The sequence below is a fragment of the Uloborus diversus genome, chromosome 2 (genome assembly GCF_026930045.1).
Source record: "Uloborus diversus isolate 005 chromosome 2, Udiv.v.3.1, whole genome shotgun sequence".
Lineage (NCBI taxonomy): Eukaryota > Metazoa > Arthropoda > Arachnida > Araneae > Uloboridae > Uloborus > Uloborus diversus.
In genome coordinates this window covers 214411408-214427708 of record NC_072732.1, presented here as the reverse complement: position 1 = coordinate 214427708, position 16301 = coordinate 214411408, and the positions used below count along the sequence as shown (strand labels likewise).

Here is a 16301-nt window from a genome sequence, read left to right as displayed (position 1 = left end):
ATATCCTTGGCGAGAAATTTACATATGAAATATTAAATTTGAAAATAAGTTCTCTCTAAGCATAGATAATTTAGTAAAATATGCAAAACCAATATTGATAAATTTGTAATTATGACTAATGAAGAGTCATTTATAAGTCATTCCATGCGAAATGAGCAAATCAGCTGTGACTGACATGTCACAGATTTCAATGAAAATTTTCATTTAGGTAAACCATGCATATCTATGAGGAAATGCAAAGTATGAAAGTTTAAAAACTGTTTGTTGCTTTGTTATTAAAGTTAGAAGTTGATGCTTACGCTAAGACTAAATTTTCAGAGTTCATTGCTGCCAGTTTGTGACTCAATTACTCGTACACTTAAAAAATAAATATTTCCGCATTCTATAAACAAATCTATATTGAGAAAGAGCAAAGTAAAATTTACTCCGATCTTTTTTTGAATCGGAGATGTTAACAAAGATTGAAATTTTGCCAATTTACTTCAGATTTTAAATCACTCTTCTAGCTCTTTTAATGAAAATATAACAGTAAAAATGATTCAGATTGAAAAACTATCTATAAGTAACTATCTGCTCCAATTTAGTAACTGTTTATGAATTTCTTGATGACGAAATTGTACTTAAAAAAAATAGAAAATTTCTAAAAATTTCATTTTTTCCTCTATTTTAGATGTTGTTTTGAAGATGAGGGAATGCTCTAAATTTACTCAATTTTTTTTACATAATATAATGAAGTGGCTTTTAGATGTTACTTAATTTTAATCATTGGTATCAGCGTATTTTTGTTACTAGAGTAACTTGAACTAAGGTAAAATTTCATTAGTTACTTCCTTTTATTTTGTAAGTTTAGCAAAACTTACCATTTCTTTCGTGTTTCATTTTCTCAAAAGCATGTTTATGAGGTACTTGCTAAAATGTACATTTTTTAAAATTGAAATAAATGTTAGTTTTACTTGCTTTTGCATCATTTAGTCGTTTATCTAATTCTTTGAATTCTCGTAATTTCACATAAGGGTCGATCCATACAGGTTCCATACAGTATAAACCACTCATTCATTTAGTAAGTTACCTCCCTATAGCCAGGGCTAAGGTAGAAATACATGAAATACACCGCCAGCTCAGTCAATTCCACTCGTTCATGTTCAAATATTTCTAAGTTATCAAATTAAAATAATTATTTTGAAAATTACAATATTTTTTTTCAGTATAATGTATTATATAGGACACAATATACGCAATTTAAGAAGGTGCCATGACGTTTTCACACTTTTTATTTGTTTTAGTGTGTGAATTGACTAGCAAAATTGCTTAATTTCAAAGACCTGTATCTTTTTTACAAACCAAATAGAAAAAACAATATTTATATCATGTATAGTACTTGAACGGAATATTCAATTGGCGAGGAAATTTTATTATTAATTCCATCCCTTTTTGGTTTATAAGGGTCTAAAAATGTCATTTTCGTCATTTTTCCGATTTTTGAGGGGCTGTAATCTATAAAGGGTGCACAAACACACAGCAACTGTTGCATATTCTTTTTACCATGGATCCAGTGATTAGTTTTTGTCGTATTTCATTTTGTGTTTCCGTCCCCTACGTGAGTCATCCCCCTTTGAAATGAGTAAAATTTTCCATTTGGCCTTGAACTTTAACCTGTTGCCATTATTTTAATTATTAACTTTCAGCTACGTAACTCAGCATGTAAGACTATCAACTTATGTACTTCAACATCAAAGCGTTAAATTAACTGTCATAAATGTAATTCAAATAGATTTCGGCCAAAATGCAAAGGTCTAAAAGTCCCATTTTTGACTACGAAAATCACTTTTGATGATCTCTAAAAAATCAAAGGTTTAGTTGAGAGAAAAAATAAAAGTGGTTTTAAACATCTTTCATATGCAGCTTTTAGGAATATGAATTTCAAAAAAAAAAAAAAAAAAGATAAATAAATAAAAATGGTCGAGCGCACCCATCCGTCGAACCTGTATGAATTGACCCATAAAACAAAAAAAAAAAAAAAAAAGGCTATTTTTCTGAATTCGCTTGGAAATCAAAAACCAATTTCGAGTTTCGCCAAGCAAATAGTAGAAACAAAGCTCTATATTCTTGTAAAATTTGAAAGTTGTCTGAATTTTCCCTCATTTGAATTTTTGTGGGTATGTGAAGGGGAAAATCATCATTTTGCAAAATGTCACTAAGTTTAAAACTGATTTTGAAGACAAATGAGTTAAAATACAACTTCAGAAGTATAGTATTTCTTTTATGATACTTAGCACATTATTGGGTATTAATTTCATCAAAGCTAATGCATTCCTTAAAGATTGAGATTAAAAAATAAAATGCTTAATTATGAGAAAATTGAAATATTTTCAGTTTTTGAAACTCGGTTAAAAGTGAATTATACTAACTTTGAAAATTTTACTGATATCAGAGTAATGACCTTACTCCATAGATTGCAACAACATATAACTTTTATGTTTTCATTAAATAGTTAATAAGATACAAGCCTTCAAAAGTGCAACATTTAGCATTTATGAGAATGCTGTTAAATTTGACCAATTTTCAATCGCATTTAACAATTCAAATAAAAAATTTTAAGCAAACATATTTTAGATATTTTTATGTAGGCATAAAAGGAACCTGTATACCAAATTTCATAAAAATCTGTTACCATGCGGCCACCACTTTTTTGCGAATTTTGCTCATTTCGCATGGAATGACCCTTATATAATCGAGGTACCAGTAATTTGAACTTAAGGTTTGCAGACAAAGTTTACAATTATAAAATGCCTAATCGAGAGCATGACGGCGAACAGCCGACTTGGCTGACCATGAAACTAAAATATGGCGCCTTAAAAGAGAGAAGAGAGGGCAACTGAGCTACCGAAGCAACATATATATCCAGCCAGAGTCATTTGCATGGATTTCAAGACATGCATTTGAGATCCGCATTTCCCGATGTTAGAACGGCGGCCAATTAAATGAAAAAAAAACTTCGTCATTTCATGACGTAAGGCACGCACGTGTCTAAGATCGGGAAATAAGTTACAAACATTGAAATTAGCATTTGTGACTTAGCAAGATAGTAGCAAGAAAATAGGGATTTGATTAAAGCCAAAAATATCAAAATAAACGTAAATAATTGATAATATTATTTGGAATCCCCAACAGAACTCACCATTCTTAACGCGATATGAGATAATCCGCGTATGGTAATCATGTTTAAAAGGTTGGAGAGAAGTCCTAGGCCCAACGTGTGAAAAAACGATAATGGCTTTTAAAAATTTCAAGATCGTTCGCAAAAAGAATAAAAAAAACTTACATAATATCGGCTTCAGATTTATCTATACTCCTGAAAAGTCTTCCGACTTTGCTGGGCTCGGCGTCCATGAGGGATGTCCCGTTGAGGGCCAACAGGACGTCGCCTGGATGTATTCTTCCATCTCTGTCTGCCGCACCGCCGGGAGTCACGGAAGTCACCAGAACACCCACGGATTCTTTCATATTTACGCTCAAACCTAGCAAAATACAAAAAGAAATGTCTCCTACAGTAAAACAAATAAATTAAATTTAAAAAAATAATAATAATTTGAATTTTGACATCTTGAATTCAAATTATGTTTTTCGCAATCACAAGTGTGTGTATGTAGGCGTGTGTGTTTGTGTGTGTGTGTGGGGGGGGTATGTGTGTTTGTGTGTAGGGGGTATGTGCATGTAGGCATGTGTGTTTGTGTCTGTGTGCTGGCATAAGTGTGAGGGTAGTTGTGTGTATGAATGTGTGTGCGGGGGGGATGCATATGTGTGTGTAGGCATATGTGTTTGTGTCTGTGTGCAATCATGAATGTGTGGGTAGTTGTGTGTATGTGTGTGTGTGTATGTTTTTGTGTGTGTGTAGGTGTATGTATGGGTGTGTGTGTGTGTGTGTAGTTGTGTATGTATACGCGTGTGTGTACGACATGGATGCAACCTGGAGACGGCTTTCGCTAGAGGAGCAGCATCATGAGGACCCGGTCGACGGTGATGGTGCGGAGGGTGTCGGTGGGAAAATAAAATGATAGCACGCCAAAAACAGTCAAATGAAAGCAATAAGCAATCGTGATTGCTAAAAAAGAACGCATTACTGCTAAAGAAATCTCTAGGAAACTGGGCTTTCATAAAGGTTTCTACTAGCAACAGTGGCATAGGAGAGGAGGTGACATCTCCCTTGAAATTCAAAGTTAAACTTCTACCATGAAAAGTAAAATTACTTTTCTCAGTTAAAAAGATGCTGTTTCATTTGCTGACTCAATTTTATGCAAGTATTATTAGCTACAGTCTATGTAAAACAAAAATAAAATTCCGATTGCTTCTATTTACAACTAGCGGTAGCCGCACGGCTTTGCCCGTAGTAGAAAATTAAAAGGTCAATTGGTTCGCCAGTATATTTACAAATAATGGATGATGAATTTCTCGCCAATTTGCTGTGTTCATTTGCTCGCCATGTTACGGTAATTTGCTCGTCCACGTTATGATAATTTGCTCGTCCACGTTATGATAATTTGCTCGTCCACGTTATGATAATTTGCTCGTCCATGTTATGATAATTTGCTTGTTCATGTTATGATAATTTGCTCGGTAAAATGTTCTTAAAATTGCAATAGAAAATGAACAAAATCGAATTTTCCAAAAATCGCTTTGAAGTGCACACCCCCATGCTACAAACTAATTTTGTGCCAAATTTCATGAAAATCGGCCGAACGGTTTAGGCGCTATACGCGTCACAGAGATTCAGACAGAGATCTGGACAGATATCTCGACAGAGATCCAGACAAACTTTGAGCTTTATTTATTAGTAAAGATTCCAAACATCAGATTTTTCTTTTCTTAGCTTGGTAGACCCTTGCGGACTTTTTCGCTATGCCACAGATTAATGACAGAGCTTCTTCCCGAGTAATGTTGGCAATGCTACTTAAGAAGAAGCTGAACTAAAGGATAAACTAAGAATCTGTTGAGAGCCATGTAAACTGCAAGTGCGTTTGTCAAAATATATTTTTTTTACGTCAGAACAATGTTAATTTCTCAATTCGTTAGGTAACTTTTGCGTCCTTATGCTATATCTCTTTCAATTAAACATTTATTTTCATTATTTAATGATATATGTTTATTTAAAATAGAGTATTATAAATGTGTATCAGCCATATTTTCATCTAAAGTTTATTAAAAATAAATAAAATGTTGGTGAAATGTCATTTCTTTCTCCTGTCCTTAACACACATTCGTCAGCTTTTGGGCAAATTTACTATACTGCCGTGTTAAGCATTATTGTATCTGCAATTTTTGTCAAAATTGAGTTATTGTCACTAGGTGGTTCTTTGTTACATATTTTACCCAAATATAATGTATTATGGTCATTTGTCGATGGGATTTTTTTTTTTTTTTTAATTCCGAAAGGTTTTATCTGAATCAAATGCATAGAGAAAGACAACTTTAAACGGGAATTTCTCATTTTGAACTCAGCTGCAGATACCACTTTTGCGCTTAGCACGGCAGTATACAGGGTATTTCAAAAAGAATGACCCGAAAAAATCATAACTATTCAGATTTTACTCCGTTTCATCGAATAAGATATCATTAGGAGCTCGGACGTTCGAAATTCTTTAAACAATAGCATTTCTCACCCACGGATCGGTCGCTCGGGGCCGGACGAATCAGTTACGCATCCATGACCTTCGAGATCACCGGACCGCACAGTGTGAGATTTCTTCTTGTGTGGGTTTGCAAAAGATCGCGTTTATGTACCTTCCCTTCCAGGTACATTAGCCGAACTGAAGACACGCATAACAGCAGCAGTGGAAACAGTCGATTCAGACATGCTTGCAAACGTTTAGGGCAAATTTGACTACCGTGTAGACATATGCCGTGCATCCAAAGGCTGACATATTGATCACCTTTAATTTGGTATGTAAAAAAAACATTATTATCCATCTTTACTAATAATAAAGCTGAAAGTCTCTCTGTCCGGAGGATGTCTGGAGGATGTATGTAGGATGTCTGTGACGCGCATAGCGCCTAGACCGTTCGACCGATTTTAATGAAATTTGGTACAAAGTTAGTTTGTAGCATGGGGGTGTGCACCTCGAAGCGATTTTTCAAAAGTTCGATGTGGTTCTTTTTCTATTCCAATTTTAAGAAACAAAAAGATCATAAGATGAACGAGTAAATTACGAAATTATCATAACGTGGAACCATAACATGGGCACAAGCCATTTGGCGAGATACGAAATTATCATAACGTGGAACGGTAACATAGATACAAGCCAATTGGCGAGGTACAAAATTATCATAACGTGGAACCGTAACATGGGCAGAAGCCAATCGGCGAGATACGAAATTATCATAACGTGGAACCGTAACATGGGTACAAGCCAATTGGCGAGAAAATTCACCATACATTATTTGTAAATATACAGGCGAACCAAAAGACCTATTAATTTTTCTATTACGGGCAAAGCCGTGCGGGTACCACTAGTATAATATAAAATTAATCTGAAGTGTCTATTTTCAATAGTTTTCATAATATACGCATTTCAAATCGGGTCATTCTTTTTGAAACACCCTGTATTATAAAATTGTTATAAAAATTAATACATATGCATTACGCTATAGCATAACTAACTACTTGAATGTGAGACATCAATATTTTTCACATTATTTATACATTTTGCTATCCACATCATTTTGTATTTGTCCTCAGGTTATGTGTAAATACTGCCCCAATTAGAAAAAACGGTAATCGAGTTTTATAATAACTTTAAGGGTACAAAGAAATTTCTTCTCTGCAGAAAAGCAAAATTTAAATGAAGTAACACTTCTTCTAGGGGCTATGAGCCTTCCATGTGTGACTTAATTCAATGTCATATATTTATATATGATATATTATATGTCCGCCAAGACATATGTTATGGTTCCTTTTATGGAACCAATATACTCGCTGGAACATGTAAATGGTAATTGATCATTCATAAATACTAGACTTTACGATTCTAATTACTACATTAACTATATACGTAATAGTATATAAGACTGAGTGTGTCGCCAATGCAAATCTGAGAGGATGTTTTCCTCAGTGACGTCAGTGGCTCTGACGTTACTACGATTACGATAGCGGAGTTCGATAAGCTCGATACACCACAATATGTTCTTAGAAATTGAAAGTAAGTTAAAAAAAAAAAAATTGGTTTACCGAAAGTGTAATAACAAATTTTATAAAATATGAATTAGTTTAATTAAAGAAATGAAAATATTTTTCGCTTGTTGTGACAAAACTATTTTTTTTTTTTTTTTTTTTGTAATTTCTGTCCCCCATTTTAAAGATAGTTTCAAGTAAAAGTATTTACCTACCGATTTAGAGTGCTTTTAGCGAGCTTGTTATTTTTTAGAGACTATTTCATCAAATTTCAAATAGTAATAAAATGAGAACATTGTTACGTTTGTAATAAGTTAAAACTTTTCTGAAAACAAAATTGTGAGTCGCATAAATATGCCACTTAGGCGAATTTCCTCCCGTTCCAATACCAGAGACAATTTAGATAAAATAAACAAGATACAAATGTGAAGTTGATATGTAATAATAAAAGGTAAGGATATGTAATAATTTAATGGCTTTAAGCATCGAAAAATGAACCTTAAAACCTTTTCACAGTTTATCGTCATTTCTATCCCCCCTTATTTGTTATTTCTGTTTACCTACACAAAAATTTTATTTTGAATTAACAAATATTTTTATGTAAAAAAAACATACTATGTTTATTTCTTAAATTTGGTCCACTTGAGGCAATATAAAAATATAAATGACGGATAAACGTTTGTAATCTAAATAATTAAGGATTCTTATGAAAAATAGAAATATTTCTTCAAAATTCTAGATAAATATAGTTTAAAAGTATTGTTAAAATTTTTATGAAATAAAATTTTAAAAGATTTCTTTTTTATTATTATTTATTAAGTAAAAGATTGAAAACATCTATATTTTTCAATGCAGTTTAAGGGCTTTCAGTACCTCAAAAATGATGAAACGATCAAAAAATGTTTTATTGCTTATTTCAAAACTAAAAACTATTCTGAACACAGGGGAAAAGTTTCATTACTTTAGTTCAACTATTTAAAAAGTTATGAAATGTTTTGGGCCATGCTCGCTATGTGTTCATATGCAGGCCCGCTGCTAGACGTCGGAGCGCCCGCGTGCGAAACCTATTTTGGTCACCCCCCCCTATCATGGGCTATTCGGCCCCTCCCCCGAGGGTCATGAAAATTTATTTATTTTTAATGTTATTATTTTTATTATTTGTTTATTTATTTATTTATTTTTTTTTTGAGTAGGTTAAAAAAACTTTGTAGCTTGATTTACCCAGCGATCTCCCCCCCCCCCCGAAAAAAAAGAAATCTCTTTGCCAGCGCAAAAATTTCCATGTTCCTTACACACGAGATACATAAGTTGTTCTTTTATTGCTACGTGAGAAAGCAGAAGATGAATGACACTTTGCCACTTTTGCAATTTATAGATTCTTCTATCAATTTGCTTATTTTGGTGATTAGCTAGCACGTAACGCTTACTAATATGCAACCTGTTGCTTCAGTATCTTAAATGAAACTTTTCAAGAAAAAAATAATAAAATTAAGTCATATTTTTGATTTAATATTTCTCTGGAGAGGGAGCTTGACATGTATAAAATAACATCGGAAATTAAATGTCGGCAATGAAGTTAATAAGCAAGCAATAAGCTTAGAAAGCGAGTAATATGTTTAGTTTATGATCGAAAATATGAAAAACAGATCCGTAATTAATGAGACATGAAACAGTAACAGAAATAAGTACAGCAATTAGTTGTATTTTTATTTTGAGAAGTTTTTTTATACTACATTTCTATGACAAAGTTTCAAACCCACTAAAAATGTTTTAAAACAGTTACAAAAACCAATATGATTATGAGTGAGCGTAGAAAAGAAGGCAATACTCATATCAAGTAGAAAACATAAGGGAGTAAGTAATAGCATTTCTTGATTTAAAATGAAAAATACAAGCAAAACAAAGAAAAAGAACTTCCCAGTAACTCTTACTTTTTTCGGATTGTCAAATTCGTTCATGAAAACACAACATTTTATTCCTTATTTCGTGCGAAATGTACAAAGCAAAAGACATTTTTCCAGGAAAAAAAAAAAAAGAAAAATACCTGCACAGAAATTGGCATATTTTTTGCTTTCTTGCAAGTTGTTTAGAACAAACCATGTTCAATTACGAGCAACATGTGATATTTCAAGTAGGTTGCATTGCTCTGAATAGGATAACCTTCTGTTTAGCACATTCGGTCGGTAAATAAACGGTTTGAAGTAAACTAAATGTTGGATAAATAAGTACATCATTGATAAGGCACAGTAAAATTTATTGGAATTGCAAAAAGCACTCTGTTGAGCGAAGATCTAAAAATGATTGCAATTGTAAAATTTTTGATGTGTCAATGTCTAGCTTTTCGAGGCATGAATTTAAAAAAAGAGAGAGCAAAATGAAACCAGGCAGTCTTTTTTCAGATCGTTGCTAAAGTAAAATACCTGTAATAAATGGAATGGTTCAGGAAAGTGGAGAATTTATAGGGTGAGGTAGTGGAGGTAGTGCCTAAAAACGGATGCGACTTTACTTCTAGAACAAAGAGAGGGAGATACTATTTGTATGACTTGTGTGCTAATATGTGCTAATACAGCATCTAACACATTTCTTGCTTTCTTGCTCGCATAATCTGCTATTAATTTTTGCGTGTCCAAATTGTCTAAAATTTCATGTTCTATAGACAAAATTGAGACAAAATTGACAAATTACTAAGTCTTTGCTGATGCATAGTTGATCTTAAACAATTTTTTATGATTTTTAACTTCGAGAAAGTTTTTTTACCTGATGCAACCGAAAGTGGCAGATTTAATAAGATTCTTAATGCTATTGCTGTATTGGGAAAAGATGAAATTAATTCGTTTGTAAAGAGATGATTAAAGTGTATGTGGATCATTAGACTCGATATCTGGAAAGTGTAGTTTTAAAGCATTAATCTCATCGAATAAGTCCACGCCGTCAATGTCTGCTTCATTTCTTGAGTCGTCTTTTAGTTTTGAATGTAAATCATTACAATGCTTTAGTAATTCATCTTTTGTGTGGCTAAATAATTTGCTACCGAAAAAGCCAAACACATCGTCAAATGCTTGTAGTTCTTCAAATCGACCTCTTAAAGAAATTAATGTCTGAACAAAGATTCATAAAAAAAAACTACTTTATAATTGGTTTTAGGATCTAACAGAACTTCGTCGCGTTGTTCATACTCAAATTGTTTGGGTTTTCGTTTTGGACGGAGTGATTTTACAGGCGAGAAATCGGCTTCAATGTTGAGTTCGTGATCTAATTTGGTAGCTTCCTCTAAAACTACTTCAAAATGTTCATCTGTGCGACATTCCTCAAATTTTGCTACTAATTTTTTTAACAAATTTATACACATTTGTATATTTACTTATGTGTATATGTCTTAATTTTTAACATCTTATTCATTTGTACCAGGATTTTACGTTTTGATTATGGGAAACAGTTGTTTCGTGCCTTTTTAAATTTAATGATAAATGCTGCCAATCTGAGAAGCCTTTTGCATCACTAAAACTACTTGAATTGTTGCCAAAAATTTTACAACAGAAACAGTACATTGAATCTTTCAAAATGGAATAAACAAGCCAATCTCTATTGACTTTCTCACCATTTGAAAGATTTCTGTTGTAATAATTGGCAGCAAATTTTCTACCAGCGTCATTGATGGAGAAGTTGTGATTATGTACCTGAACAGGACCACGACCTACCAAAGCATTCGCATTATAAGTATCAATACTTTCAGGCCACGTTCCAGGATCATCAACACATTTTTCGCGGACCGTGGATGAACCGCCGAAAGATGCCGAACCTCAGGGAAATCCTTTCAAGACGCATACATCTATCCAACCCTTCAAGCTTATCCGGGCCGTATTTTGTCACGGAAGACATGAAAAAGAATTCTGAAAATTGTGAAACACATTTTATCTCATCCCCGGCTGGCGCCCGGACTCCAATGAGCTTTGATAATCAGCACATAAGTCTTCCCCCCGACCTTTTGGAAGGGCAGATTTTCGGCAAATGTCCTGGAAAGTTGCATTAAATTCGAACCTTATGTATCACATACGTCCATCATTTCAAATTTCTCCTGGAGAGCTCAAAAGATACATATTTGTCAACGCATATTGCAATAGACGGTCAAAATTCGAAATACCAAAAATCCGAAGGCACTCCCACGAAGCTTTTATAAATTGCTCAACTATTGCTGTAAGGAACAGATGCATTTCGTGAAATAAATTAATTTCCTCACAGTGCATACAGAGGCGGACTGGGTCCTCAAGAGGGCGCCAGCCTTGACTCCCAAAGCACGCAAATTAGAAATAAATAAATAAATCAACAAAGACACACAAGTTCGAGGGCTCAAAAAAAAAAAAAAAAAAAAAAAAAAACCGAGGACGCAGAGTTTAAAGTGCGCTAAAAAACCGAGGGCGCAAAAAATGCGTAGGTGATGAGGTTCGAGGGCGCACCTCCCCGCAATGGGCTGAAAGACCAGTCGGCCCTTAAGTTAGCTCCACACACACCCACAGGGAAAAGGAAACTGGTTTTACTCGTAAAACAAAAATACTCCAGCGGCTAAAAAACATTGGCCTTATTTTAATGCTGTCTAACTCACGGTAACAACAACAATGAGAGTATAATAGAAAAGTACCGAATATTTTCGCGTAATTGTACACATCACTTTTTTTTTTTTTTTTTTTTGCTTCAAAAAATTAAGTATAATATGCTAGCATTTTGAAAACTATTTAAGATTAAGAAAAATGCTTTATAAAAATTATTAAAAAAGAAAACTAAATTTTAATGCACAGTAGAAGCTCAGTTTATGGCTCCCCCTCTCATCACTTGGCTCCCCCCCCCATCTTCGGATTGTCCTGATCATATGTTAAAAATTACCTTGCTTTTACGGGAAGAAGATACAAAGTGACCAACACAAGCAGAACAAGTTTTTACTACAAATAAACCGTGAGCCGTTTTTTTTTTATAAACCGTTTTTTTTTTATTTCGTTTCCTTTGATTTAGCATGTTGAAACTGACTTTGGCGCTTCTTCAGCGCCCCTCAGGCGTGCGGCGCACGCCTTGCACGCCCGCTCACGGCGGGCCTGTTCATATGCAAAAGAAAAACTTTAAACCGCTTTTTCTCGATGATGGTATTTTTGTGTTTTCATGTCATTAGAATCCTTAAGGATTTTTTTCTATTAAAGATACAGCATTAAAGTAATACTTTTTGCAATTGGGATAACATATTTGACAAAACTGTGCATTGGATAAGCATTTCATAAATTACTCAAATGTTTAGAGCATGTTAAACCTTTAAAAACGAATTTAAAAAAAAAAACTTTGATTTTTTACATAATTAATCGCAGAAAATTTTCTAATAAACTCATAAGAAAATGAATGCACAAAATTTTAGACATGATTATAGTGATCGTTTAGCAAAAATGAAAAAGCCTTATAGATCTCAAAAAAATTAAATTTTCTTCAATTTTTGGAATTTTTTAAAAAAGTAGGCAATATTTTTAAATTTTGAAAATAAATTATTGATAAAGAAATAAGTATGCATGTTATGGTTTCAAAGAAATAAAATGTACTTAAATTTAAAAAAAAAATGTTTGAAAGGTACTGTGACCCCTTAAAATTAAAACTGCATTAAATTTAAGTTTTGAATGGTTTAATTTTTCGTCGCTGATCATTGATTTGTGTGCTTGAAAATGTCACGTATTCGTATAAAAATTAATAACCGTCAACTAATAATGAATTGAATTTTTCATACTTGTCATTGGCAAAAGTTAACGTGATGAAAAAATCAACCCACGTTTTCTCACAAAAATGTCGACCGAGTGATTATCGGTTAAGTTTCTCTAGAGTTAACTTTTGGAGATTATTCCTTTAAAATTTTACCACCTGTTTCAAGTTAATAGACCAGGGTAAAAAGTATTAAATAAGAAAATGATTAAAAGTACAAATTACTATTATAAGTAAATATGTATTTTTTAATTCTAAAAATTTGATCCGAAATTGCCGGAGATCCGGATAAACGGGGCTCGGATAAACAAGGTTCTATTGCAATTACAATTGAGCACTTACCAAATATATTAGACCCTTTTTGAATACGAATAGTTTTTACAGGAGAATCTAGTAGCTTGAGAATATTCTGTCTGCCGAGAGATGGAAGCACCTGCTTTTCTCCGGATATGTCCTGCAAAAAAGATACAACTGTTATTTCCATAATATTATACTCTCATTTTTAGAACGAAATTTAATGAGCGAAAAGAAAACTATTTCTGTATTGAAATAAATAAATGCAATTGACACATGAACAATTCGCAATGAATTTTAATTCAAACTTTTGACAAGTAGCTACTTCTGAAAAATATCAATCTTAGAATCATTCATTTTTACTCACATGAAGTTTTTAGTTAAAACAGATTTTCAACTAACAAAAACTGTCAGTTTGCTGTAATTATTATCTAATCAAATAACCCTCGAGCTGGGAAAAAATGAAATATTTTAGTTACATTTGCAAAATACTACCTTATGCAAAATACTTCGCAAGTTAATCTTAATCTAGAGACTTTCTAAAAAAGTAATGAAACATCTCCATTTAATTTTTACTAATTGTATAATTCGTATATTGTGTGAACAAGTGAATCTCATAACTTTCGTTAGTGTCATCGTCAAAAACTTATGTGTGTAGAAAAATCATTATTTCTTGTACGTTTTACACCTTCACGAAAACAATTAAAACATTTTTTGCTTCATTGCAGCGGGATGCTTTCCGTAAAAAAAAAAAAAAAAAGATTTACAGGAAAAAAAATCAATTCCAATTATAATTCTTATTTTTTACAAAAACATACCATTATTTTTCACCATTTTGTATACTTCGTATGAAAGTTGTCAAGTAGTTTTTTTTTTACTGTTTATCTTTATCAAAAACTAATAAACTATATATCAGAAAATCAGGATTTTTAATTATGTGCTCTCCTATCACGAAAACGCATACAAAAAAAAAAAAAAAAAACTCATTCACTGCAGCAGTACTCTTCCCGTAGCACTAAAAATAAAAATTAAAAAATAGATTTACAGGGAAAAAAATCATTTCCAATATATAATTAAAGTTTATTTAAATAAACTATTTTCCTACCAATATGTGTATACTTAATATTTCGTACTAAAACCTATTTTTATTTTTCGAACTTGTATAATTCGTATGAAAGTTAGACAAGTGAATAATTTTCATTACTGTCAGTATTCACACCAAAAACCAATAAAATTTATTTCAGAAAATCAGAATTCTTAATTATGTTTTATCCCGCCACGAAAGAAAAAAAAAAACTACTTCACTGCAACAGCACTCTTCTTGTAGAAAAGAAAGATTTACAGGGGAAAAATCATTTTTAACTCGAATATTTATTAAGAGAGTTCTTGTGTTTTTTTGTTTTTCGACAAATTTTTGCAAATCAAGGATTGAGGTCAGGTTTAAAACATTACTTTTTTTTTTTATGAAATATGTTTCATTTTGTATTTCAATGTTCTTTATTTCATTATTCCACGTTTTCTAAAAGTTGTACCATCTTCAGAGCACTATTGCAGTTTAATTACACTAAATATCATAAGGGAAGAACTCTGGTAAATTAGAACATTTAAAAGGTTATACTGTAATATATAAAAGAATCCCCCAAAATCACTTAAGTATTCTATTGAAATGTGCTAAGTCTAAATACTAAATAACACATACTGTTAAAAAAAAATTCATTACAAAAGAACAATTATTTTTAAGCAGATAAATGAAATCGTAAACATTTAAAAGGAGTTCAATAAAATATCCTTGATATAAATAACTTCTTACAATAAATATGATTTAAAAATCATTCATAATTACCATATCTAAGCTTTTAAAATGAAATAACATGAAAGAAATAATGATAGGTACAAAAAATATCCAATATGAAAGAAATTGCCAAGGTGAAAAAAGGGTAGGAATGCGATATTTTCAAGTGTGAGAGAGAGATTGAGAGAGAAAAACATTCGATAGTATTTATTACCAGACACGGAGAAATAGTTTTTCTTGAATTTAGTTCGTCGTGCATAATAATAATAATAACAAAAAAAAATAATTTGAATTTTGACATCTTGAATTCAAATTATGTTTTTCGCAATCACGAGTGTGTGTATGTAGGCGTGTGTGTGTGTGTGGGGGGTATGGGTGTTTGTGTGTAGGGGTATGTGTATGTGTGTGTAGGCATGTGTGTTTGTGTCCGTGTGCTGGCATAAGTGTATGGGTAGTTGTGTGTATGAATGTGTGTGGGGAGGTATGTGTATGTGTGTGTAGACATATGTGTTTGTGTCTGTGTGCAGGCATGAATGTGTGGGTAGTTGTGTGTATGTTTTTGTGTGTGTATGTGTGGGTGTCTGTATGTATGCGTGTGTGTATGTGTATGTGTTTGTGTGTGTGTGTGTGTGTGTGTAGTTGTGTATGTATGCGCGTGTGTGTAGGACATGGATGCAACCTGGAGACGGCTTTCGCTATAGGAGCAGCATCGTGAGGAGCCCGTCGACGGTGATGGTGTGGAGGGTGGCGGTGGGAAAAATCAAAGGAACGTCAAAAACAGTCAAGTGAGAACAATAAGCAATCGTGATTGCTCAAAAAAAAAAAAAAAAAAACCACACACACACATCAGCGCTCTAAGCTTCTGTAAATAGTTTTAAATATAAGAACTAGAAAAGAAGATTTTATTTTTCTAAGTTGATATCTCCGTCCCAGTAGCAGAAGCAGCGCGATGCTGCGCCATGCGTATTCGCTAAAAAATCTGCAGACTATTTTTTAGGAAAGAAAAACTTCTACAATGTTTAACGAAAAAAATCTTAAACTTCACCAGAGGTAGATTTATACTACATTTTCTGGGATACAACTCACAGGTAGCTTGTACTTGTATTAGCATCTCATTTGTAAACAATTCTGGGTACTAATTTAGATTTTAAGATTTCTGATGTTTGTTTATCTTTCAGACTATTGCATGATTTTTGATTTGCCCCGCAGACTGCTGAGAAAACTTATGCTACTAGAATTTCCGCTAATTAAAGACATGAAAAAACGAGACGAGATAACGTAGAATCCTTGGGAAATTTCAATTTTTCTCACACAAATCTCGAT

General features: G+C 32.7%; 1 protein-coding gene across 1 annotated transcript in view; it reads right to left on the bottom strand.

Annotated features, from left to right (window-relative positions):
- Positions 1-3318: 3318 nt before the first annotated feature.
- LOC129216790 (patj homolog) overlaps positions 3319-16301 on the bottom strand; it is a 692348-nt gene continuing 679365 nt past the window's right edge. Inside the window, exons 18-19 of the mRNA XM_054851005.1 lie at positions 13235-13346; positions 3319-3518 (exon numbers count right to left, since the gene is read on the bottom strand). Coding sequence (XP_054706980.1) covers positions 3319-3518; positions 13235-13346 — 312 coding nt within the window. The remainder of the gene's footprint in view (positions 3519-13234; positions 13347-16301) is intronic.